The sequence below is a fragment of the Nanorana parkeri genome, unplaced genomic scaffold (assembly GCF_000935625.1).
Source record: "Nanorana parkeri isolate BGI_ZX_2015 unplaced genomic scaffold, ASM93562v1 scaffold1078, whole genome shotgun sequence".
NCBI lineage: Eukaryota > Metazoa > Chordata > Amphibia > Anura > Dicroglossidae > Nanorana > Nanorana parkeri.
In genome coordinates, this window is record NW_017307346.1 from 337,197 (window position 1) to 361,722 (window position 24,526).

General features: G+C 42.8%; 1 protein-coding gene across 1 annotated transcript in view; it reads right to left on the reverse strand.

Moving 5' to 3' along the window:
• ZNF592 (zinc finger protein 592) overlaps positions 1-24,526 on the reverse strand; it is a 40,861-nt gene that overhangs the window by 8,063 nt on the left and 8,272 nt on the right. The window contains exons 2-4 of the mRNA XM_018567649.1: positions 16,204-16,252; positions 12,627-14,941; positions 3,531-3,709 (exon numbers count right to left, since the gene is read on the reverse strand). Of these exons, the coding sequence (XP_018423151.1) occupies positions 3,531-3,709; positions 12,627-14,921 (2,474 nt within the window). The 5' untranslated portion in view covers positions 14,922-14,941; positions 16,204-16,252. The remainder of the gene's footprint in view (positions 1-3,530; positions 3,710-12,626; positions 14,942-16,203; positions 16,253-24,526) is intronic.

Below are 24,526 nucleotides of genomic sequence, written 5' to 3' on the forward strand. Positions count from 1 at the left end.
TGGAATAACCGCAGCATTTTATGCAAACATGCAGTTTTCATGAGATGGGTCTTATCAGTGCGGGCCTCCCATAACTGCATCTTCCAAATGGCTCGATCCTGATGAACAAATACTGGCATAAATTTGCTGAAGTCATTAGTAAAATGCAGCCTAGGGAAGCAGCATACTATACAAAGTGATGGTAGACGATGATCAGCACTTCACTTTGAAACACATGTGGATACAGTTTAAATAAGTAAAAGGGTATAATAACAAAATAGGACTCTTTCAGGTTATTTTGTATTTGTTAAAAGCTGAACGTAAAAGTTATGTCAACCTTTGACAATATAATACTGTCTTTCCAACATTGGCTTTTTTTTCTTTTTGATATACAGGCGGTCCCCGGGTTACATACAAGTTAGGGACTTTAGGTTTGTACTTAAGTTGAATTTGTATGCAAATCGGGACAGGTACATTTTTTAAGTGAAACTCCAGCCAAAAACACATTATTTAGTTTTGGATAGCATAGGGAAGGGTCACGTTTGTTTTGCTGTCTGTTCCCCTTGTTCAGAAGATTATAATATAATTAAAAAAATGTTTTATTTAAAAATGACACCAAAAATGTTTTTTTCTAGTTTTCATTTCATTTTCACTTTAACTTTTTTTATTTGTTTGCATTTTTAATTATTTAACTTTTTTTTTACATGTCTTTGTCTTTTTAATTAATTTTTATAAACTTTTTTTTTCTTCATAATTTTTATGCTGGGAGCCATACCCAGCCTGCTATTGGATATTGTACAATGCAATAGACAATAGCAAGCTGGCTATTGCATCTGCCCACTGCCTGCTGTCAATCAGCAGAGGAGGGGCCTGATGGAGAAAGTTCTCCATCAGGTCCTTCCGTGCTGATTGACAGCAAGCAGTGGGCGGGTACAATAGCCAGCTTGCTATTGCATTTGACAATATCCAATAGCAGGCTGGGTATAGCTCCCAGCATGCAATGAAGAGGAGGCCGGGGGGCGGGACAGCGAAGGAGCGGCCAGACTGGGACGGCGAGCAGATGATCGTCCGGACCGGGGAAACCGACGGATTGGCGGAAGAGGAGGCCGGGACATTAGCGGAGGTAAGGGGGGCAGTGGCAGAGTGCAGCAGTCTGTGTCCCTGCTGCCTCTGCCAACACAGGCGCGGAGAGCAGCGGTGACACAGGCCGCTGCAGCCACAGTTCTCCTAAATGTACTGGCAGCTGCCGGTACATTTAGGAGAACTGTGGACCCCGTTCGTAAGTACGGATTGTCCGTAGATCGGACGTCCGTAACACGGGGACTGCCCGTATACAGAAAAATCTGTCTACCCCAAGGCATACCGAACGACAACCAAAATGTTTCCTTTACTAGAATGGTCGTTCACTGCTCTGCCACCTAATACTAGGGACACTGACTGACATCACTGGCAGAAATGCAACGGTCATCCATAGTAATGAAAAATATATGGCAGCAACTAGGATTATGGATAAAATGGCATATACCATTCCAATTCAGCATGTACCGCAACAATAAAGCAAATACAACCCTGTTTACTGTAGCATACAGAGTATCAAAGCTTACAATTTAAATTGCTTATGGACCGAAGTGCTTCTTTATGGGCTTTATGATGATGGTAACTACAGCCTTTCAAAAAAACCACAAAAAAAAAGTAATATGTGCTTTGGAAACAGTTTAGGCTGGATTCACACCATGTGTAAAATACAAATAAAAGTCAATGTGCATTTTTACAATTGTTTCCTTGCTGTAGATTTTTTTTTCTTCCATAGCAGGAGCCAAACTACTACGTCTTTAACGCTCGTTGCAGCAGACTGTAACCCATTGCACTGCGCTTAAATGCAGCAGGGTCCTATTTTTGCCTAGCAAACACCAACGCACTTTAAACTGTCACAAGCTTTCTGGGAATATCCTGGATGACAACTGAATAGTTAACCACATACATGTTGGGTTGATTTAAGTTAACCCAGCAGTCATCTTTGTAATAGTTTAGGGCCGGGTTCACATCTTGGCAGCATTGTTTTTGTATGCGCATGTTCAGTATGCGGTTATTTGCACATTTATGTGCGTTTGTATGCGCGCACAAGAAGTAGCTCGTTTTGACTGGCATCTTATGAAACATTGCAGGCAATGGATGAATGCACGTACAAACATTTATTATTATTATATTATAGAGGATTTATATAGCGTCAACAGTTTGCGCAGCGCTTTACAATATAGGGAAGACATTATAATTACCATACAAGATGGTAAGAAGGGCCTTGCCCGTGAGAGCTTACAATCTAAGAGGGAGGGGCAAGTGATACGTGAGGAAGTAGCTGTGTGGGGATGAATTGTTTGAGAAAGAGTTCAGTGGTTAGTTTGAAGTGTGATAGGCTTCCCAGAAGAGATGAGTCTTAAGGGATCGCCTAAATGCAGTCAGAGTAGGAGATAGATGGACAGGTTGGGGTAAAGAGTTCCAAAGAATGGGAGAGACTCTAGAGAAGTCTCTCTTCTCTAGAGTCTCTCCCAGGCGAGCATGGGAGGTGTTGATGAGGGACCTGGAAAGCAAGAGGTCTTGGGAAGAGTGGAGAGGACGTTTAGGGTGATACTTTGAGACAAGGATGGAGATGTAACCTGGGGCAGGGTTGTGGATGGCTTTGTAAGTGGTTGTTAATATTTAGAATGTTATCCTTTGGGCGAGTGGAAGCCAGTGGAGGGATTGGCGCGGGGGGTGGAGGAGGGAGGGACGGGTTGCAGATAGGGAGCGGTTGGTTCGGTGGATAACACGCAAACAATGAGATTTCTTGTGTTGGGCGTTTAAAAGCGCTTTTCCAACTGCTCAAAAACACCTTGGTGTGAACCAGGCCTAAGAAGTGCTCAGGAGCAGTTCTAATGTGTGCATTAGTTTGGAGGTCTTTTAGTGTTGCAAATGCTGTACAAAAATACAGCGTCGTTGAAATAGTATGCAAAATGTCACAAAACAAAAAGGAGGGGAATTTATCAAAACTGGAGCAGACACAATCTGGAGCACAACAACCAATCAGCTTCTCGCTTTCATTTTGAAAGCTTAACTGAACAAACTGAAGAGAGAAGCTGATTGGTCGCCATGGCCAACTGCTCCAGATTCTGTCTGCTCAAGTGTTGATAAATTCCCCTCAGAAATGTGCAGTGAGTCGCAAACATTAATATGTCGCAAGAACACTTAAAAAAACACGCAACAGAGATAAAACTCTATGGTTAGTTAGCATGACATTTTGGTCTTTGCGTCTAAACATTTGGTCACAAACGCATTTATAAATCCCGCCCCCCCCCAATGTGTTTTTACTTACTGTTTCAATTCTGCCCAACACACATGGTGTGAGCAAGCCTTAAAAAGAAAAGAAAAAACCAGAGTAAAGAATGTTCAACGTGTGAATATTATGACTGCTGGCTTAATTTAAATCAACCCAACATGTATGTGGTTAACTATACATAATAATAAATAATATAGGAGTAAAATGCATGCTGCCAAACGAATGGCATCACACTCACCGGAATGCCACTTTGCGTGTATAGTGTAGGCAGTTTTCCTTAACATGGGTCTGGAAATAGGCTGATCTACAAAGCACACCACATTCTGGGCAGCAATATGGAGATTTGTGAGTATGAATGCGCTGGTGAGCCCCATAGCTGCATTTATTTGGGAGCATCATCTGGCACACTTGGCAGGTCTACATAGAGGGGGAAAAAAAAACAGGAACAGTCAAGTATTTGACTCAAAATTAATAAAAAGTTCATTGTACTCCAATTAAAACAGAAAGAATAGGCTACTAATTAATTCAATAAGGAATGACATGGACTACAGTGTATCAAAACAAGCAGAAAAGAAAGCTATATAGACAAACAGGGATAAAAAAAAAAAAGATGGCAAGAAAAATGTTTTTAATCCACCAGTAAATTATATAGCAGGAGTTCAACTATGCTAATACTTAGGTTTTCCAAAACAAAATTATAGCAGTGCTGATTAAATTCCATTTGCCTATGCAACTGGAAAAAGTCTACTGGCGTCCAGGATGACCCGATCATAGGTACAACTAGGCCTAGGCATATGGGTCCTGGCCAAGCGACAATACTGTTTATGGTTTCATATTGTTTAATAATTATTGGTATGCTATGTGGCCAGTGTGTGCTGCTGAAAAGAAGGATCCAGCTTCCCCTGCATTTTCTTTGATGTGACAGGATGCTGACCATAAGTTAAAAAAAAAAAGAACATAGGGTAGACCAGGTCCTGCTTTCTGGCAGTGCGCATTAGTCACTCTTCTGACAAGTAGGTCTAGAAAGAGGAACCTTTGTAATTAAAACATAAATTCAGTCAAAATTGTATTTGTTTGTTTCGAATAGACTGGGAAAGATTAGAAACAACGGTCAGGTTCTCATCTATGTCTGTGATCCCACTGGGGAGATTTTTCCTCACTTTCTAGCATTGTGATGTCCATAAATGAAATGAGTGTGGTTATCAGTTGAACATATAAGCACTGACAGCAATGGAAGCATCATTCTCACCTCCTTTCCTTCTTCACTCTACTCTTAAAAAAAAAATCTACTTAAACGTAAAATCCTTAACTTAGACACCATTGAGGAAAACAGGAAGTCTTAAACCTGCAGATAATACTGCCACCTAGGCCAGCCCAGGGTATAACCCATCTTACTGCCAGCATTCCTCCGTTTTTTAGCAAAGCAGTATTGAGCACATGAGCATAAATACAGAGGGGTGGGACCTGTGTCCCTTAACTGACAAAAAAAATTGGGATGTTCCAAAGCAATCCAACTGAGGAGTGAGCATCAAAAAAGCTGCCTGAACCTTATGCACAAAGCTGGCATCAGATGATGAAGAAACATCCACCTGGTAAAACTTAGAGAACGTGAACAGAAGACCAGAGGGCAACATTGTAAATCTATGAAACCGAGGCCTGATGCTGAAAAGCCCAAGAGATGCTCACTGCCCTAGTGGAGTGAGCTTTAACTGGAAAGGGCGAAAACTTGACCCGAGACCATAAGCCTGAACAAGCTAGAAATGGTGGACTGATAAGCTGGGCTCCCTTCCTGGACCCATCCAGGATGACAAAAAGGGAACCTGTGTTTAACAAACAGTGGCTGAGACATACAGGGTTATTCACAAAAGGGTGAGGAGTTTGGAGAAGGCAGAAGTGAACAATCCAGGCCAAAGTAGCCGATTTGGAAAAATTCCCCAATTCAGCTCTCTTTCCAATTTAGCTATGTTGTCTTAGATTGTTCACTTCTCCTGCCTTCTCCAAACTCTTCACCCTTTTGTGAATAACCTTGATAGAATCGTGCAGCACAAACCACATCAAGACAATGGAGGGACATTCTCCGTTGATGAACCGAAGCAGGACAAAGGAACAGGAGAACAATGTCTTGGTTAATGCGGAACTCCAGGATAAGCAAATATTATTTAAAGAGGCATGTACTGCATGTTCTTACCTGAACCTTGGTGTGCTTTGTGTATTTCTTCCAGATCTGTGCAGTAATCCAGCATGACATTAAGACCAGTCACTGCTGCTCTCTCTGCTTGTACATTGTGACTATTTTTGTTTATCTGCCCTCCTGTAGTTTTCTGCAGGCAGCCCATAGCGGGTGGACATACAGTGTCCCTCCCCCAACTCTGCTCAGGTTCTGCGCAGCCCAGTAATGAGGACACTGGTATGAGGGAATAACTTGATTTGCAAAGGCATTCGGTGCACACAAAGTGGAATTATGCCCTTTGTGACTATTGAGGAATATTTTTAAATTAATGCATTTGAGCCCGGAGTTCAGATTTAAAAAAGGTAAAAGGCAGAGACTACCTTAGACAAGAAGGAAATTCTGGACCGCAACATCACCTTGCTCCTATGCAAAACAAAAAAGGTGTTCTTTGCAAGATAAGGCCCCAGTTCAGACACTTGCCTTACAGAGTAGATAATTCCAAGGAAAACAAACTTGTGGGTGAGATTAGAGTGAGGAATTTCTCGAAATGAGTTCAAACAGCGGCTTCTGAAGCAGAGAACAAGATCCAGATCCCACAAAGTCATGGGTGGATGGACTTGGGGAACCACACAGATCCTCTGCACAAAGGTTTTAATCACAGTGTGTGAAGTTAACCACCTCTGAAAAAAGAATAGAACGTGTAGAGACTAAACCCTTGATGATGTTAAGAGCCAAGTATTGGTCAAGACCCATCTACAGAAAAGGAAAGAATCCACCCCATGGGGAAGCTGCTGGACTCACACCAAATGAAGTAAGCCTTCTACATCCGATAATAGACCTTTGGGTGGAGTGGACATCATGGGAATCACAGACTCAAGAGACACCCCTGTCCCCAAGAACCTGGGCTTTAAACAGCTAAGCCGTTAAAGCCAGCAACCGAGAAGCAGAATGGCAAACTGGCCCTTGGGACAGAAGATCTGGCAGGGCCTACGGTGCATCTGCTAGAAGTCTTACCAGGTTGTTGCATCACATCCACCTGGGCCAATCTAGAACAATAAGGATCACCGGAATGTCCTCCATTTCAATCCAGTAGGACAGACGAGTAAGAAATTTAAGGGAGAAAAGGGTGTATTGATCCAGTGAATCCCTGAAACACAATACAAACCTGTCCAGTCTGCTGTTAAGCCTGGAAGCCCACATCAGGCGTCCCCCACCTGTGGCACAGTACCTGGAACTTCTCTGGGTGTAGACACTCTCTTTTGGGCCCAGATGCTGCTGACTGAGGAAATCTGCCTGCCAATTATCTATGCTTGCAATGTACACAGCTGACAAGGCTGGAATAAGAACTTCTGCACAGGACAGGATCCACTCTCTTGCTGCAGCATGACTTCTGCTTCCTCCATGATGATTGATGTACACCACCACCGCGGAGTTGTCCAACTAATTTCTAATCAGATGGCCCTCAAACCAGTTGGTCCAACGCTGAAGGGACAGCTAAATCACCTGAAATTCCAACATCTTTATATTCGAGAGACAAGATTCTTCCGACAAAGCGCCCAGGACTCACACCCAGGCTGACAAGCTCTCTCCCTCATGGGAAAAAAAACACCTTCCCCAACTCCACAGCCAGATTCTTGAGCCACCAATCAAGGCAAAGCCTGGTCCTTAGCATTAACCAGACCGTGGGACATCTCTGGTCTGCCCAGAGATGTCCCACAATGACAGAATATTGCATTGCAAATGTCTGGACTAAAATTGGAGAAAATAGGTCACCAGCACTCCATAAGTTAAAATGAATGAGTCCTTCTAATGGACAATGTCACAGAAATCCAACATGAGCCGACGTCTCGGGGCCACACAGGGTCCCTTCCCCAAGGCAAGAGATGCGTCACATCTCTTGCCTTGGGGAAGGGACCCTGTGTGGCCCCCGAGACGTCGGCTCATGTTGGATTTCTGTGACATCATTGTCCATTAGAAGGACTCATTCATTTTAACTTATGGAGTGCTGGTGACCTATTTTCTTCAATCTTGTGTTTTGCACGGTGCCATCCGTGAAGTTACTTCGAGCACCATTTATTTGATTGTTGGCCGGGACTGCTGAAAGGTGTGCGGAGGGCACCTCCATCAATTGCATCTGGACTAAAATTGGGCCTCAAAAAAGGAGGCTACCATAAGCTCCAAGACTCTCATACAGAAATGGAGAGTCGGGCGGCTTATGGATTGAAGAGTTCGAACCTTAGATCAGAGTGTGTAGAGAGGAAGGAACACTCTGGCCTGAGACGTGTCCAGGAACAAACCCAGAAACTCTAACAGGTAAGTTGGTTCCACAGAAAATTTTGGAAGGTTCACTATCCACCCAAACATCTAGACAGTCAGAGATATATTGTCCAACAGTTCCCTCAACAAGAGATCGTCCAACTATCCCATGATAAAGATACCTGAGAACACAGCAGTACCATAGTTAGAGCCAGCACCTAGGTAAAAACCAAAAGGTGCAGACGATAGGCCAAATGACAGGGCCACAAAGTGGTAGTGTAGGTATCTACATCAACTTGCAGAAAGGGTTGAGGCACATATACAGTAAGCATCTTTTATGTCCACAGAAGCCAAAAAATCTTCAAGGGAAGCAATGAGAAATCTGGTTGATTCTATCCAGAATGTATTGGCCTAAATGTAAACATTCAAGGCTTTGAGGTCCAAGATTAGGCGAAAGCCCCCTTTTGGTTTTGGAACAAAACCCCCGAGACTGTCCTGCAGAAGGGAGGGGACTATGACATATTTGTCCAGAAAGCCTGATAGGACCTGACCGAGGTCTGACAGTTTTTAGGGAGACACAAGAGGGGGCAGGAAACAATACTTGAGTTAGTAGCCCTGGGACACCATCTCTTGAACCTAGGCATCTGGAATGCAAGCTGTCCAAGTGTCTGAAAAGGTAAACAGAGATCCTGCCACTCTGGAAAGTGGGAACGCACCTTCATACAGTGGAAGATTTGTCTGAGGATTTGGAAGACCTGGAGTGCTGTCGCTAAAGTCATGGAAGTAGAGAAATAAAAAGGAATGCTTCTTAATATTCAGAGAGGGAAGGAACTTGGCAGTTTTTTTTCTTTGGTTTCTTCCGCTGGGGGAAGATGAGTGTTGTTGCCACCGGTAAGATTCATGGGTGATAGGAGGAAAGGTTATACCCTGGCCAGCTGTTTTTTGTTTGCCAGCATCCAATGCTCTAGTAGGCGGCAGTATAACCAAAGGTTTAAAACTTTGTGTTCCTCAAAAAATGTTTTTTTGTTTTGGTTCTTTCCCTACTGGAGAGATTTACCATCATGTCCTGCCCCATCCAAAATGTTAGGGAAAACCTCTCCAACACAGACACTAATATGTCTGGCAGAGACTCTAGGGTTCTCAGTTTGATATGCTTTTAAGTTTCTTCTTAATTTACAGACAGGTGCATTTGGCCTCCTTATGACCTGCATTTAAAATGATATGCTTAGAGTGGGATTTGTATTCCCATAAACTTGTATGGGAATGCTAAAATACATTTGATGCAAATAAAAGGCCCCACGCTTTTCAAATATGTTTACAGTGGTGGTGTTGAGGAAGGAAGAAATAATCATATACAGGTATTATAGCACAGCATGGAAACTCACAAACAGAAGACTTCCAACTCCTATCCAACAACATATGTATAGCGAAGTGCATTGCTATATATGCTTCATGATGAGGGGGGCACAGTCAACAGCAATAAAAAATAAATAAAATACTGAAATCACATAATTGTATCCATCATTTCCAAAATGGAAATGACTAAGGTGGGATTCATAAAGAGGATGGTAGAGTTTAGATCTGGTAAAAGTTCTGGTTTGGTACATATATTGGTGCCTCTCAGGCTACACTGCTGACATACATCTTCACCAATCCTACTAAGGATGTATCTGCATACATTCAGAACAATGGGTGAAAATTTCAGATATCATAAGCCTAAGGTTAAATGTTCTCGCCATTATTTGATAAGAAAAAAAGAATAAATGTCAACACTTACTTTATATCTTAAAAGGAGAACTATGGGGTCAGTGTTTTTCCCCATAGTTCTCCTTAGGGTAAAGGGAGGACACAAACTAGCATCCTCCCGTTACCCTAAGCTCAGTATACCGCGAGCTACAGCTCGCGGTATACTGAGAGGCCACAGCCGGAGCGGATCCCGACATCGATGTCGAGATCCAACAAGCTGCGTGAGTGACAGGCAGAGCCAGCTATCTAGAGGCAGAGCCAGCTGTACCCGCCCCCCTCCCCTGTCCGTTCCGCCAGTCAGCGCTGGCAGATAGGAGCGGGGAATCCAGCCCCTCCCCTGTCACGGCAGAGAGGCGTGACAGGATCGAGAGGTGAGCGAACGCCGGTATCTGTTCGCTCACCTCCCGATCTATTAAGCCGACCTGTCACAGTCTCATTGTCACAGGTCGGCTAGAACTATGAGGTGAGTGGAAAGCACTCATCTCATAGTTCTCCTTTAAATAAATAGAGTAGGCACTTACTACATGCAAATAAGACATAACTGGAAATCCAGTAGTAACCAAATTTAAAGCTGAACTCCTAGATAAGCAAATATTAAATAAATAAAAGAGGCTTGTTCATCCTTACTTGAAGGTTGGTGTCCTTTGTGTACTTCTTCCAGATCTGTGCAGCAATGCATTGTAAAACTTTGCCTCTGTGCAGGAGCTTCCTGTAATAAAGACCGGTCACTGCTGCTTTCACTCCTTATGCAGGGTGACTGGTCTTGTATCCATGCTCTCCACTTGTTTTCTGCAAGGTGCCTGTAGTGGGTGGACATGCTGGGCCCCTCTCACAGCTCTGCTCTCTGCAAAGGCTCAGTAATTACCTTTGTAATAGTAGTGGTGATATCTGATGCTACTACTACAAAAGGTAATACCTGGGACCGCAAAGGCATGTGGTGCTCACAAAGTGGATTTATATCCTCTGTGGCTATTAAGTGATACATTTAAAAGTTTTTGTGTCCGGAGTTCAGCTTTAAACATATCTATAATTTGATCAATCCCTTGCCAAAAGAAATAATTTAAATATATGGGATGTTTAAACCACAGACCACAGTCTTTTATCTATTAAATCAAATTCTGTGGATTGCAAATGACTGCCTAAAAAGCACGCCATGATCACATCCAACAGCATATGCAGTCAACATTCAATGGTTGAAAGCTGAATTTCTACATCAGATGTATACAGGGGTGTGGAATTCCTATCGCCCGACGCCTGGGAAATGCAGTTTCGGCCGCCGGGCGAGTAGTTTTTATGTACATTTAGCCCCGCTCCGGACAAGCAGAGCTGAATGTACATTGTGGAGCCGCAGCCGCTCGTTTACTACAAGTGGTCTGATCAGACCACTTGTATTAATTTGAGCAGCGGCGATCGTTTCTGCCCGCACCCTCCGCCGTAGTTTTTGGGGGTCGCCCGCTCTCTTGGGGGACCCCGAAAACTACGGCACAACGGCTCAGCCATAGAGCAGACGAAGAACGTCTACTCTACGGGCTCTCTGTGTGTTCTCGGAGACCGTGGCGCTGTAATCACAGCGCCACCTGTCTTGGCTGTCAGGAACTACACAGAACAGCTGTTCTGTGTTGGAGGGCAGGTTCCATAAAGAGAACCTGTCACCTCCAAACTATCACATAAAGGGATTTTAATCCCTTATGTGATAGGAAGCACATTAAGTGGAAAAAGTAAATAAATACAAATTTAAAGAAAATTAAAAAAATAAAAATATATATATAAAGATTTAAAAAATAAAAAGAAACCCTGCTGCCCCCGCCATCTGCATGCAAATAAACGCATGCGCAGGACCTTCTGCATGTGCTTTGAGATTGCAGCCGCCCTTCCATGGTGGTAGCCAGAATTTTCTTACACACCCACAATGTGCATTAAAGGGTAAGTTCATTTTCCCAGGTAATATGGAAAAATAAAAAATGACCCGTAGAAATCTGGCCCCATCTCTCCCTAACTGCCACCCCCCTGGCTATACTTACCTTTTCGGCGAACAATCCCTCCCCTCCGCCAGTATGGGTGTACCATCTGTCCCCCGTACTGCTGTCCAGCGCAGTCCTCCCCTACGCATTTTGAATTTCACTCGCAAATTGCAAGCACTCATTGGTCAACGTGGTCAGATGACTGCGCTGACCAGTGAGAAGCGCTATTTAGCACAGTCAAATATGTTTTGATTAGGGGTGCACCGATACTAGTATCAGTGCCGATACCGAGTATTTGGGCGAGTACTCGTACTCACCCAAATGGTCCGATACCTTCCCCGATATTGGAACTTACGGCCAGATGAAAATTTCCTCTGACTGGCAGTGCCGTAGGGGAACTTGGAGCCAGCTTCCCGTGCAATCAGGAAGCCGTGCGGCAAGTAATGACCCGCCTCCTGGTTTTCTGATTGGCCGGGAAGCCGGCTTCCTGGCCAATCAGCATTGAGCCAGTTTCCCGGTCAATCAGGTCATTACTCACCACCCAGCTTACTTATTGACCGAGAAGCAGGTTTCCCGGCCAATCACAACCAAGCAGGCCAAACAACATGGAGCCGGCTTCCGTGGCAATCAGGAACCTGGGCGGGATGTCATTACCCGCTGGCCGGCTTGCTGATTACCAGGGAAGCCTGCTCCATGCCAGCGAAGGACCGGTATTAGTATTCAGTGTCGGCGAGATCCGAAAGCAAAAAAACGGTATTTGTACTTGATACCGAAAAACTGGTATTGGTGCATCCTTAGTTTTGATTAAAACTATTTTTTTGTATTGGGACAAGTAGATTGTCATGAAGGACAAGTAGATTTGGCCCCCGCTTTAGCCCTTGGACAAGTAGCTTTTTTTTTAAAGTTACACACCTCTGGTATAGAATTATCTGACAAAAATCGCATTTTGTATTGTAGTTAAACAGTAAATATGAAAGAAGGAGCTCATTATTTAAAAATTACATTTTGAGCTATTATCAACTTATTGCCAGAACATTGGTTACCTTGCTTAAATGGTCCAACAATACGTAAACAATCATACTAACATAGCCTTACTATGTTTGGAGGCTTGTGTTGCCATAAGAGAATTACCAAAATACATTTACCAGACACCCTAATTTTAAGGAGCAAGTTGTTCATAAATGAGTGAAGTTTCACTCACCAGTCCATCTTTTTCCTCTGCCACTCTCTGATAATGTCCCGCAAGACTGGTGTAGTCCTCAACCTGTTTACCGCACTCAAGACACTTGAATCCATGGCGTATAAGTCCATATGGGTCTGCATAAAGTGGCATGGCTGGTGGAGCATAGGAGGAAGTCCCAGACCATACTCCAAGTGAGGCTGCTGGAGCTATGGTTCGTTGAGTGGAAGTGGAAGGTTGGGAGGCAAGTGCAGTGGAAACCAAAGCTGGCGATGCCAGCATCTGTTCTGAGGATATGGGCTTCATCATCAGCTGAGAGCACTGCATTATCAGTCCTTTACTCTTGTGTTCCCTGGCATGACCTAACAGACTACACTTGTTGTAGAACTGAACTATTTTAGAACACTGCGTACACATGACTTCAATATGGATACTCCTCCTGTTCTGGTGCTGAGCAAGGCTCTTTTCCAAGGCAAAGGAGTCTCCACACTCCAGGCAATTGTAACCAGAAGCTGGCAGAGAAATATTGCAGTCAGGTGGGGGGTTCAAATTTGGGGTGTATGTTGGGACAGGGTTAGCACTATGTAAAAGTTTATTAAAAGCATCCACTATTACAGGAGCTGCAACTTTAACTTGATGTACAAGTGGCACTGCCATTGGAGCACTGTGTGCCTGTGTCTGTCTCAAAGGTGTAGCCTTTTGCCCCACACTAACGCCAACACTATTTGGGACCAGGTTAAGGCTGGCAAGGTGGACAGCTTTGGGAAGCAGGCCGGTTGAGCTAGTTGTAGTCTTGATAGGAGCCGGTGATTGCTTTTTGTTCTGTGATGAGCTGGTGTTCTTTGATGAACTGCTACCAGGGTTCTGAAGACTGGAAGGTTGTGTGTTCTTCTTTTTATCCCCTTTAGCATTGGCTACTTGAGTACTGGCTGCATTTTGCTCTTGATTGCTAACAGAAAGCTTTCCAGGATTTCTTGTCTTTTCCTTTTCTGAATCTGCCCCATCTTCAACATTCACAAGTGGTTTAATATCTTCCCCAGGTGAATTTTCACCAAGGAAGTCCTCAGGAGATTTCAGAACATCATCCGGCTCAACTTCTGGCAAAATTCTTGTTACAGTTCTTTTGATCTCACCAGATGACATTTTTATAGTCTTGATCCTGACTTTTGGTATTGCAGGTGGTGAGCCAGCACAGACCGAAGGAGAGTCTTTGCTGCTAGTGTCACTGCAGACACTCATTGGGCTGTCTGGATTTTTAATGATCTTTTTAACCACCTCCAGTGGACTCCTTGGGCTTTTTGGTGACTTCGGCATTTTTGGGCTTCCTTTAATACTTTCCTTCAATGGGATACTCACATCTTTAGAAACATTCAAGGGCTCCTCCTTAGGGTCCACTGAAACTTTTTTGGCTTGCAATGCCACTAAAGCAGCTACACAGGAAGATAATTTTGAGTGAGCTGGCTTAATACGCTGTCGAGGTGGCACAGCTGAGGAACTCACAGCTGATGTACCAGCTAAATTGTCATAGGTGTCCTCTGCACTTGAAAACCCTTTTTCTTCAGAAATGCTGCTGTCCTGAACATCCCTGAATGCAAGGGAAGACCCAAGTAAACTGTTGCTTTTATCTATATCCCTGCTTTGCTCAACAGGTCTGTTTTTCTCTGCTTCCACAGAGTCTGATTTTTGTTCCTTTTTACAGTATTCATCAAACATGCTCAGCTCAGGCTCTGTAGATTTCCCTAATGAATCCACCATGCAATCTTCTTCAGGAACATACATAGAAGGCTGTGGAAAGTAAGGAGACTCTGCTGTTTTTTGCTTGATCAGCACTCCATCTTTTGAGTCTTCTGGCTCTGGGCTTGAAATAGGGCTGAACTGGCTAAAAGTTGGCAACGGTTCTGTTTTATGTGACTCGATTTTTTCACCATAACCTCTAGAGTTGTCCCCATTGATAAAACCAGGCTCAAATTTTCCATAGCCAGGTCCCACAGCATGGGGTTCAGGACTCACTTCTGGACCACGAAACCCATTTTGGAGAATCGTTGGACCCATGTGATTTCCTTCTTTTTCTGCTGCCTCAAATGACTCCTGCCGACTCGTGTTTTTCACAATCACACTAACTGCAGGTACATCAGGGGCTGACGCAGACTGAGACAAAGACAGATTCTCATCCAAACACATTCCTGACGTTTTGAGATGGTTCTCTTGCTCATCACTTGTAGACTGGATAGCTTCCTTTGGGTCCAAACTTGTGGCATCAGGGATATCAAAGGCAGCAAGTAGATCATCAAAGTCCGGAGTCTTCATGTCCCCCATGACTGGAAATATGACAAGATCTGAAATAGGAGTGAACAGAATGACTATGCCATACGTTGTAATTTAAAGCAATCAGTACAGATCTGAGGGCTCCACGTTTAATAAAAAGAGAGAGCACACAAGAAAATATTGCAGTGAATGCCCCGGAGATTGGTCTGGTCCTAACAAATGTAAATGATAACAGCCTATGCAGAATATAACATACGGACAATTTCATGTTAATTTATGCTATCACCTACTGGTAGTCAGATAAGAAACACCAGCTGAAAAAGGAAGTTAGTCATAAGATGCAAAAATTAAGAGGCAACACCACTTTGCTAACAGTTTAACCCCTTCGTGACTGACGACGTACAGTGTACGTCGCCAGCATCGGGGCTGTTTAAACAGACTCCCGGTGACTTTTGCCGCCGGGACTCTGTTTAAACTTGTAGAGCCGACTGTCGGCTTTACAACAGAAGCGATCCTGGCGACTTACCTGTCGCCAGATCGCTTCTGCGTAGGTTTTAAGTAATTTTCAGGCCTAAAATTTGGAATATAACATGGGTACAAAAAATGAAAAAAAGGCCTCAGTCATGAAGGGGTTAAGGTGCCAAAGCCCTGTAACAGTCCTAGTACCCAGCTAAGAGGACATAGTTAGAGAAAAACTACTTTAGCATTTAGCTGCATATCATGGATTAAAAAAATTAGGAAATACAGTAAGAATATTTGTGCAATAAACTCCCAAATTACACAAAAAGACACTTGCAACAAATCCCCCAAAAAGAAAATTTAAGAGGTCTCTTCTCCTTGAAAACAGTTTGAGGCAGACAATCGTGCTAGGTTTTGCTCTGGTGGCCTGTCCATGCCATTCTAATGATGCTGCGATAACTGCTATGAAACTGGCTAAAATATTCACAGTGTGCAAATAAGGGTCCTAGAAATGCATAAGAGTGGAGTACTGTGGACAGAGTCTGTAGCATGCACTGCCTTTTATATTAAATTATTTCCCTGTTGGGAAAAAAATATCTTCTCAGCCCAGCGGTGCTGAATCCCAGACCCCAGTGATCCAACGGTCTTTCAAAAACTAGACTATTAACTACACAGACTTTTCAAAATACTTTATTTCTGTACATGTTTACTTTTCATGCCTTGGAACACAACTCAAAGCCACACTGATTATAGTCAAATTCACTGTAGTACTGTGAGGAGAAACCTGAGAAAATAATTATAATAACGTCATTAACATATAAACCCCAAAATGAGATTACATCATGGTTAAAGAGAAAAAGAGAGAGGTACTTACCAAGTGGGTCTACTGCATGGCTCCACTTTGTGTAGATACCTCACAAAGCCTAACTATTTTACCTGCTCTGGAATGCATGCAAAAGCGCTGGAAGCCCATTTAAAAAATATTTTTTTTTTAAAACCAAAAACGGCTTGGAATGCATCAAAAACGTTGCAAAAAATGCAGTATAACATACTGCACTGCGTGTGCAGAAACTCATACAGATCTGGTCTGCATTTGGTGTGAACAAGCCCTCAAAGTAGAAGAAATAATAATAAAAATACAGTATGTCACAAATGCATACCGGCAATTCCCTGTCAACATATTTATGTTTTCCTAATACATTTGCAACCAACCTTACCAGGGCTTGCTAAGTAGTACTTTGGCAAATCAATCAAACCCATATATACACACACTTCACAAAAAATGGAACCGAGTCTACCTGTTATTAGAGAAATATGAAGGCAGTCATTGTTGACCTCTCTTGATAATGCAAGCTGCTTGTCCGACTTACAGATCCTTTGGCTTCAATGCTTTTAATTGCTAAAATGGAACAGGCATGCAGATCAGGAGTTCTGGCTTTACTTGCTACATGCTTGTTTTGAGCTTGAAAACCAAATAACTGCATTTGACAGCTAAGTAACTAGTAATTTCACAAGGTGGTAGGCTATGGCTGCCTAAATATTTCTCTCATGAGGAATTACATTTTCGGCCTGGTTCACACCTGGGCGTTTTGTAGCGCGTTCGAACGCTCTGCAAAACGCTCAAAACACCAAAATCCCATTATTTCCTATGGGTATGGTTCACACCTGGGCGTATTACAGGCCGTATGAACGCGCTACAAAACGTCCTACGCCCAAACAAGTACAGGAGCTTCTTTGGGGTATTTTTGTTGCGCGTTTCCATTGGGATACAGCCAAGTAGCCCTCGGATAGCCTCTTCATCGAATCGCGGTAAAAAACGCTTGTCACGAAACGCGCAACAAACGCGCATATTCGATACGTCTAGGTGTGAACCCAGCCTTAAGGGGGGAAAAAAATCAAGTTTTACATAACTGTAATTTAGTAGCAGCCAGTAGCATGAAGACTTCACAAATGTTAAAGTGACACTAAACTCATTAGTTAAATCTTAAAAATACATTCAAGTGCCTTTAATTATTAAAAAAATGTAATACTTATTTGTGTATCACTCAGCTGTAGATCCTCAAATCATCTCTGAGTTGGTGCTGACACTGTCCTTCCTTCTGGAGGGCGGCTACTTTTGTTCCCCATGGTCCCTGTGTGTGTTGTAAAGTAGTCACCGCTCCAAGCCCACTCCTGTGATTGACTACAATCTCAATACAAATTAGTAAACTAAACGCGAAATTGTAGTCCATCACAGGAGTGAGCTTGGAGCGGTGACTACTTTACAACACACACACAGGGACCATGGGGAAAAAATATATATAACATTTTAAATCAACAACTAAAATTAACCTACATTTTAGCAATCCTGTCTTTATGTGGCCAATAAAAAAAAGAACATTTCAAAGTAATTTTAGTTACTCTGCTGGGCTCCACCATCTTGTTTATTGTGTCAGAGTTGCCAGCGGACTCAGAGCCATCACTCATGTGACATTGGATAATACTCCTTCCCATGTGCAGTCTTGTAGCTCAGTGCTCAATCACAGCAGCTGAGGTACAAGGAAAGTTGGTCTTCTTGCTGCTGTATATACCGCTGTTGCTGCCTCTCTCATGCAGGCTCTCGATTCTAAATCTCATGAGATGTCCTTTACAATTAGAGGTGCACCGAAATAGAAAATGTAAAAACCGAAACGAAAAAAATGTCAGGCCGAAACCGAAAATGTTGTTATTTCAATTTTTAAAATATTAAATTTTTATTTATTTTTGATAAACTTTTACATTTTTTTATATTTATTTATTCATTTTTTACTTTACTTTTAGGGGGTTTGGGGAAATATTGGGGGTCTAAACAAACCCTTGATATTTCCCTTTTAAAATAGAAAAAGAGATTGAGAACACAGAGTCCACAATCTCTTTTTCTGTGTCCCCTGTTATCAATGAACAGGAATCCTCTAGGCGTGTCCCTGTTCATTGATAACTTGAGAATATAGTATGATTACTATAACCACAATTATGAATTAACAGGAGTGGATATAGATCACTTCCCATTCATAATTGAGGATATAGTAAACATACCATGTCCTCAATTATCTACAATACACTCAGCGATCACTGAGTGTTTGTAGCCTGCTCTCCTCTCTGATACGCTGTCACAGGAGACTGAGCGAGCGGTGCGAGAGGAGATCCCAGCCTCCGGTGACAGCGCTGTCTCCGCCCCCACGCCGCTCTGCGATAGGCGGCCGAGCGGTGTGGGAGGAGGAACACCGGCGGCTCACAGCGCTCGGCCAGCTGTCACTTTCTCTCCTCCACGCAGGGACACACAGCAGCGCCCAGCGGGGAGGAAAGAAATCACAGATGCGCCGATGTATCGGCAGGAAAATGGGACTTTCGGCATTTAGGCAAAAGTGCCATTTTCGGCCGATATGTTTCGGCGGCCGATACATCGGTGCATCCCTACTTACAACTATAGAAAGGGTATATTGGCATAACACCGGGAGAAAGGGGCTGTATGCGAATGGGAACAGTCACGGAAAATGTTGGATTTCTATTAGATAAATGGCACCAATAGCATTTGAATATTTTTTTACAAGATGATACAATAAAAATTCCCTTTTACATCCATGGTTAATAAGCACTATATAGCAAAATAATGAAAACAGATTATCAGCTTAAAAAATGAAGACCACAATACCATCTCTTCTTGTATTCAGGATATAATACACAAAGGGCAGAATACATTCTGCTCATTTATTTTTGTGTCCGAGAGAAGAACAGCTATGTAGTATAAGTGCCTGCGTAACGACCCATTCAAATTCTATACAGTCAAATAGAACTTCACAGACACGGCTGTTTGTAAATTCTGCTGATCTTACAGATTAACTACATACATTGCGTTAAAGCAGCCCATTCATTATAAATGGGTTGCAAACGCACCGCAACAAATGAAAAATGTATATGACCCCCCTTTCTTTGTAATAATGCAGCGCACCACAATGCATGGTATATACACTCACTGTAAGCTTTATTAGGTACACCTCTTTAACTGCTCGTTGACACAAATGTCTAATCAGCCAATCACATGGCAGTAACTCAATACATTTAGGCATGTAGACGTGGTCAAGACGATCTGCTGAGGTTCAAACCGAGCATCAGAATGGGGAAGAAAAGAGAATATATCCAGTTCTCTGGATAATACCTTGTTGATGTCAGAGGAGAATGGCCAGACTATGTCAAGCTGATAGAAAGGTAACAGTAACTCAGAAAGGTAACAGTAACTCAAATAACCACTCGTTACATCCGAAGTATGCAGAATACCATCTCTGAACGCACAACACATGGAACCTTGAAGCAGACGGGCTACAACCATAGAAAGACCACACCAAGTGCCACTTCTGTCAGCTAAGAACAGGAAACGGAGGCTACAGGAAGCAAGGGCTCACCAAAATTGTAAAATAGAAGATTAGAAAAACGTTGCCTCGTCTGATGAGTCTCGATTTCCATTGCGACATGCGGATGGTCAGGTCAGAGTTTGATGTAAACAATATGAAAGCATGGATCAATCCTGCCTTGTATCAACGGTTCAGGCTGGTGGAGCTTCGCATCATGGATGTGTAGCCGATAAATCTGCAGCAAATATGTGATGCTATCATGTCAGTATGGACCAAACTTTCTAAGGAATGTTTCCAACACCTTGTTCAATCAATGCCATGAAGAATTAAAGCAGTTCTGAAGACAAAAGGGGTCCTACCCAGTACTAGCAAGGTGTACCTAATAAAGTGGCCAGTGAGTGTATGTTGGTGTGTGCTGAGATTTACTGTAAAATATGCTGGAGTGCCATTCACAATGACAGCACAGAGCACCACATATAGAGCAGGTGTGTTGCCTTGAGTTCTGGTAACACTAATTTTAGCACCCATTACCACAACACACAGGTGGACCCCTAAAGTAAGTGCTCAGAGGCAATACAGGCAATTCCCTGACACACCTTCATACATAAAGCCGATAAGTAATCCACAGACTCTACAAGGCAGTCACACTGACAGTCCCCAGACATCTATGTCTCCTAACAAGTCCCTAAAGATGAACCATCACCTTGTGCAATAGTCTGTGTTTGTCCTATGGAGGGAGACAAAAGGATGTACTGGAGCTCCATCAGCTTTGGAATATAAGCAATTGGTCCAGACACTATTCCTTCAGTAGTGGAGCTGCAATTAATGATGATTTTTAATAATCAATTTGTTGGCTGACTGGTTGTTTTCCCCCACAAAACAAGGCTCCCCTTCCAGTTCTAATGCATGTGCCATTTGCTGTAACAGTGCACTCCCTCCCCCTGCATTACTGTGACCTCACTTGTGTCCAGAAAGTGCAGGAACAGTGAGATAAGAGCTGTCAATCAAGAGGTCATATCCTTTGGGTGGGTGCTGTCACCGCCTGGATCTCAGCTTCTGCTGCACACAGAACCATGGGATAAAAAGCAACATACACTCTGGGAGTTACGTGACTGAGCTGTAAAAAATAATATAAGGCGAGACTTCTTTAACCACCTCTGGTTCGCTGGCCGGACGGGAACCTTATAGGACCGCCACGGCTGCTCTGTGACAGGAGATCGGTACACGATCTCCCTCTGATCTCCTCTCTGGTCCCTGAATGCAGGAATTGATATATTATCACATCACTTCCGCATTCAGCTGTCATTCCCAGCTACAGAAACTGGGGAGAAGCTTCACCAGCTTGACTTCGGGTCCCTAGGTGACATTAGGGGTCTTAGAGAGCCCTGATGTCTCCATAAAGAGGACCTGTCATGTAAATTAGCTATCACATAGGGGGCTTCTTAGCCCCCTATGTGAAAACAATAAAGTTAAGTGTAAAGAAGAAAAAAAAAAAAAAAAACACTAATTTTTTTTTAAAGTCCCCAGCCTCCCACATACACACTCAAACATGCGTAGGGTGCACCTATGTGCAAAAACGACGATTTCGCGTATTGTGCCGCACGTGCTACATATTACCGCGAACGGCCATTAATCACTGATAACAATAAACTGATAACAATAAACTGATGAGCAGTAAAAGCGTTTAAAGAGTCGCCTATGGCCACATTTCGGTGTGGTCGTTTTTTGCGAGCGTGCGCAATTTTAAGGCTTGACATGTTTGGTGTCTATTTACACAACATGACCCCATCTTTTATATTTTACAAAAAAATTGGGGAATAATAAATGTTTTGTTACATTTCATAGGGAAACAGGGGTTTTTTTCAAAATTAAAAAAAACAAACTTTTTGTTGTTATATAGTAAAAAAATAAAAAAACAGCAGTGGTGATTAAATACCACCGCAAGAAAGCTCCATCTGTCCCAAAAAAAAATGGTATCAAATTAATTTCAGTACAGCGTTGCATGACGGAAGAAATGTTAGTCAAAGAGATCAAAGATGGCTTCACATTCCCTGACCCATGAAATGCCTTCTGATTACTCTCCACGTCCACTGCACCCCTTCCTCCTACAGATCTCTTGCTAAATGCAGCTACAAAGAGTGACTATACAGGGACATGAAAAGTAAAATGTTATTACATGGTGCTGTCTCCAAGGGCCCGCTGGCTTATGGAACACTAAAGGTGTTAATGTGGACCTTTACCCATATTTTTAAAATAACAACAAACACACCTTTAGAAATGTTTAGTAATGACAATCTACAAACACATACTTCTAGATAATTGCCGGCTTTGTATTCTTTGCACTCATTCTCTTTTCCTCCCCAGTCTTCTGACAGCTGCCATGTTTACTAAGGGCAGATTACTAGCTCTTTTACTTCCTGGATTACTGGCACATGTGACTAAGACATATGACCATGCACATCATCTCAGGGGAGGAAAATGCCTTGCCCTGAGATCTCATGAGATTTCCCAGCAATGCTCTGCTGATGACAAGGCAATCCCAGTGTGCATTGCTTTGGCAAACTGAAGTCATGTTGCCCTGTCAAAGCAGGAAGTGAATGTTCTGCAAGTGTAAGTATTTCATAATCACAGCATTTTACACCTGACATGTGTATGTTATTATTATTCATCATACATATAGAGGGATGCAATGGTAGAATTTGATTTTTGAGTGTAAAGGTCGCTTTAAGGAACACGTTTACATCCAGGACACAACTAGCAGTGGCCCTCTGACCACGCCACCTGCACAATTATACCATCACTCAGCAGCTATAAGTCTGGCTGCTGAGATAACTCGGGCGGACGTTGTGAACATTAGCCGGCAGTGATGTCATGGAGGCGGTCTTCTTGTGCGGGCAGATCCTAAAGTGTAGTGCAAATCAATTAATCAATGAGAACCGTTGACGATTCTTATCGTCGATTATTTTGGTAAGTGGATTCAGCCCTATTGAGAAGCTTTAGCTGACAGTATCTACTGCTGGCTGAAAAACATATCGTGGACACACATCGCCCTTCAATCTGGCTGAAATTGTATCTAAAATGTATGGGAACCATTAGTGTCCAAAATGCATACATGTGTGGCTTGTTCATATCTAGTCCTCTTAAGACTGAAAGTAAACCTTTCCTCATGGAAACATGGGATCTGCCATTAGTGACCTCATTCTGAAAATGCTAGTTACATGGCTGTTATGTGGGCACACTAGCCAGTACTTTATGTTATCGAGCCAGAACATGCATGCACATCAGGCAAGGCAGAGGGTCGACAACAGCCAGGCAACTAGTCTTAGCAGAATGAGAAGTCAGTCAATGGAAGGAAAGAGTTCCTTTAAGGCCCATTCATACCATAATGCACCATGTTGCAATGCACGTTGAGTTTTGAAGAGCGCCTGCGGTGCACAGTAGATGTGCATTGTAGTGCTATAAAACTTTGCAGCAAAACACATTTACAGTACATTACTGTGCTTTGCAGTGGCATGTGTTATAACATGGGTCATAAAGCATGTTAGAACACACATGGGGATTCAAGCAAGCCATTGAAGTTCAGTCTGTGGCTAGGCTATGGACAATCAAGTATTGACATATTCCTCACAGAAAGCTTTAAAATAAGCCATCCCTGACCTCTGTAGCCAGCAAGGTTTACAGGAGAAGCAATGAAGTTGTTGGTCAAGTCCAAGTCCACTGAGAGAATTACTTCAATAGGGCTGCAACAACTAATCTACAATAATTGATTATGAGAATAGTTGGCAACTATTCTCATCATCGATTGGTTGGTTGGGGGAGAGAGAGAGGGGGGGGAGGAGAGAGAGGGAGGGGGAGAGAGAGGGTTTTTTTTTTAAATACAACCAATCGATTAGTTGAAAAAATAAATCGGGCAACTAATCGTTATGAAAATAATTGTTAGCTGCAGCCCTAGACTTCAATCTGGCAAAAGTTGCCAGGTATGGGAAAGGCAAGGCTGGAAGAAGCCTTGTGGGCCTGCCAGCTATGAAATCATTCTACCCTTTGTCATATGCCTACTTAGCCTGTAAAACATACTGCCAATATACCACCAATCCACAGACCAATTTTACAAAAAACATACTCCTGCCAGTATATGGGCTATTCACACGCAATATTACATATTTAAAGCATTGCATTGTCTGACTGATGGATGCAGTCCCACACAACTGTGCATGAGAACATACTACATTTCTAAAAACTCCTGTGATGGACTACAATCTCAGGTTTAGTTTACCATGGGGAAACAAAAGTAGTCACCCTCCAGAAGGAAGGACAGTGTCAGTGCCAATTCAAAGATGATTTGAGGATCTACAGCCGAGTGATACACAAATAAGATACATTTTAGTTCATAGTTAGGGTACTTGAATGCATTTTTAAGATTTAATTCCTAAGTTTAGTGTCACTTTAAAGAGACACTAAGAATGACTGTCAGTTATTAACATCTGGAAAACATACCATTGAAAACCTATTGGTCACATCTGTTTAATATGTGCAAATACAACCTAGTGATCCTGCCAGAAATCCAGCAAATAAATAAACTCCTATACACTCTGCCTCTGCTGACTTATCAGTTAGTATTGTTCCTAGTTCTCTTGGTGGAATAATGAACGCCCCTCCCTAATGACAAGAGAAGCAGGGGATGTGTTTTTGTAGTCAATAAACACTTCCTGTCCTATGGAAGTCAACTATGCTGCTTCATAGATACAGTGCAGCGATTGAGCATTCCCACTCTAGGACAGGAAGTGTGTTAGTGGCAGGATCCTTAAATAACAATAAAGGAAAAAAAATAAA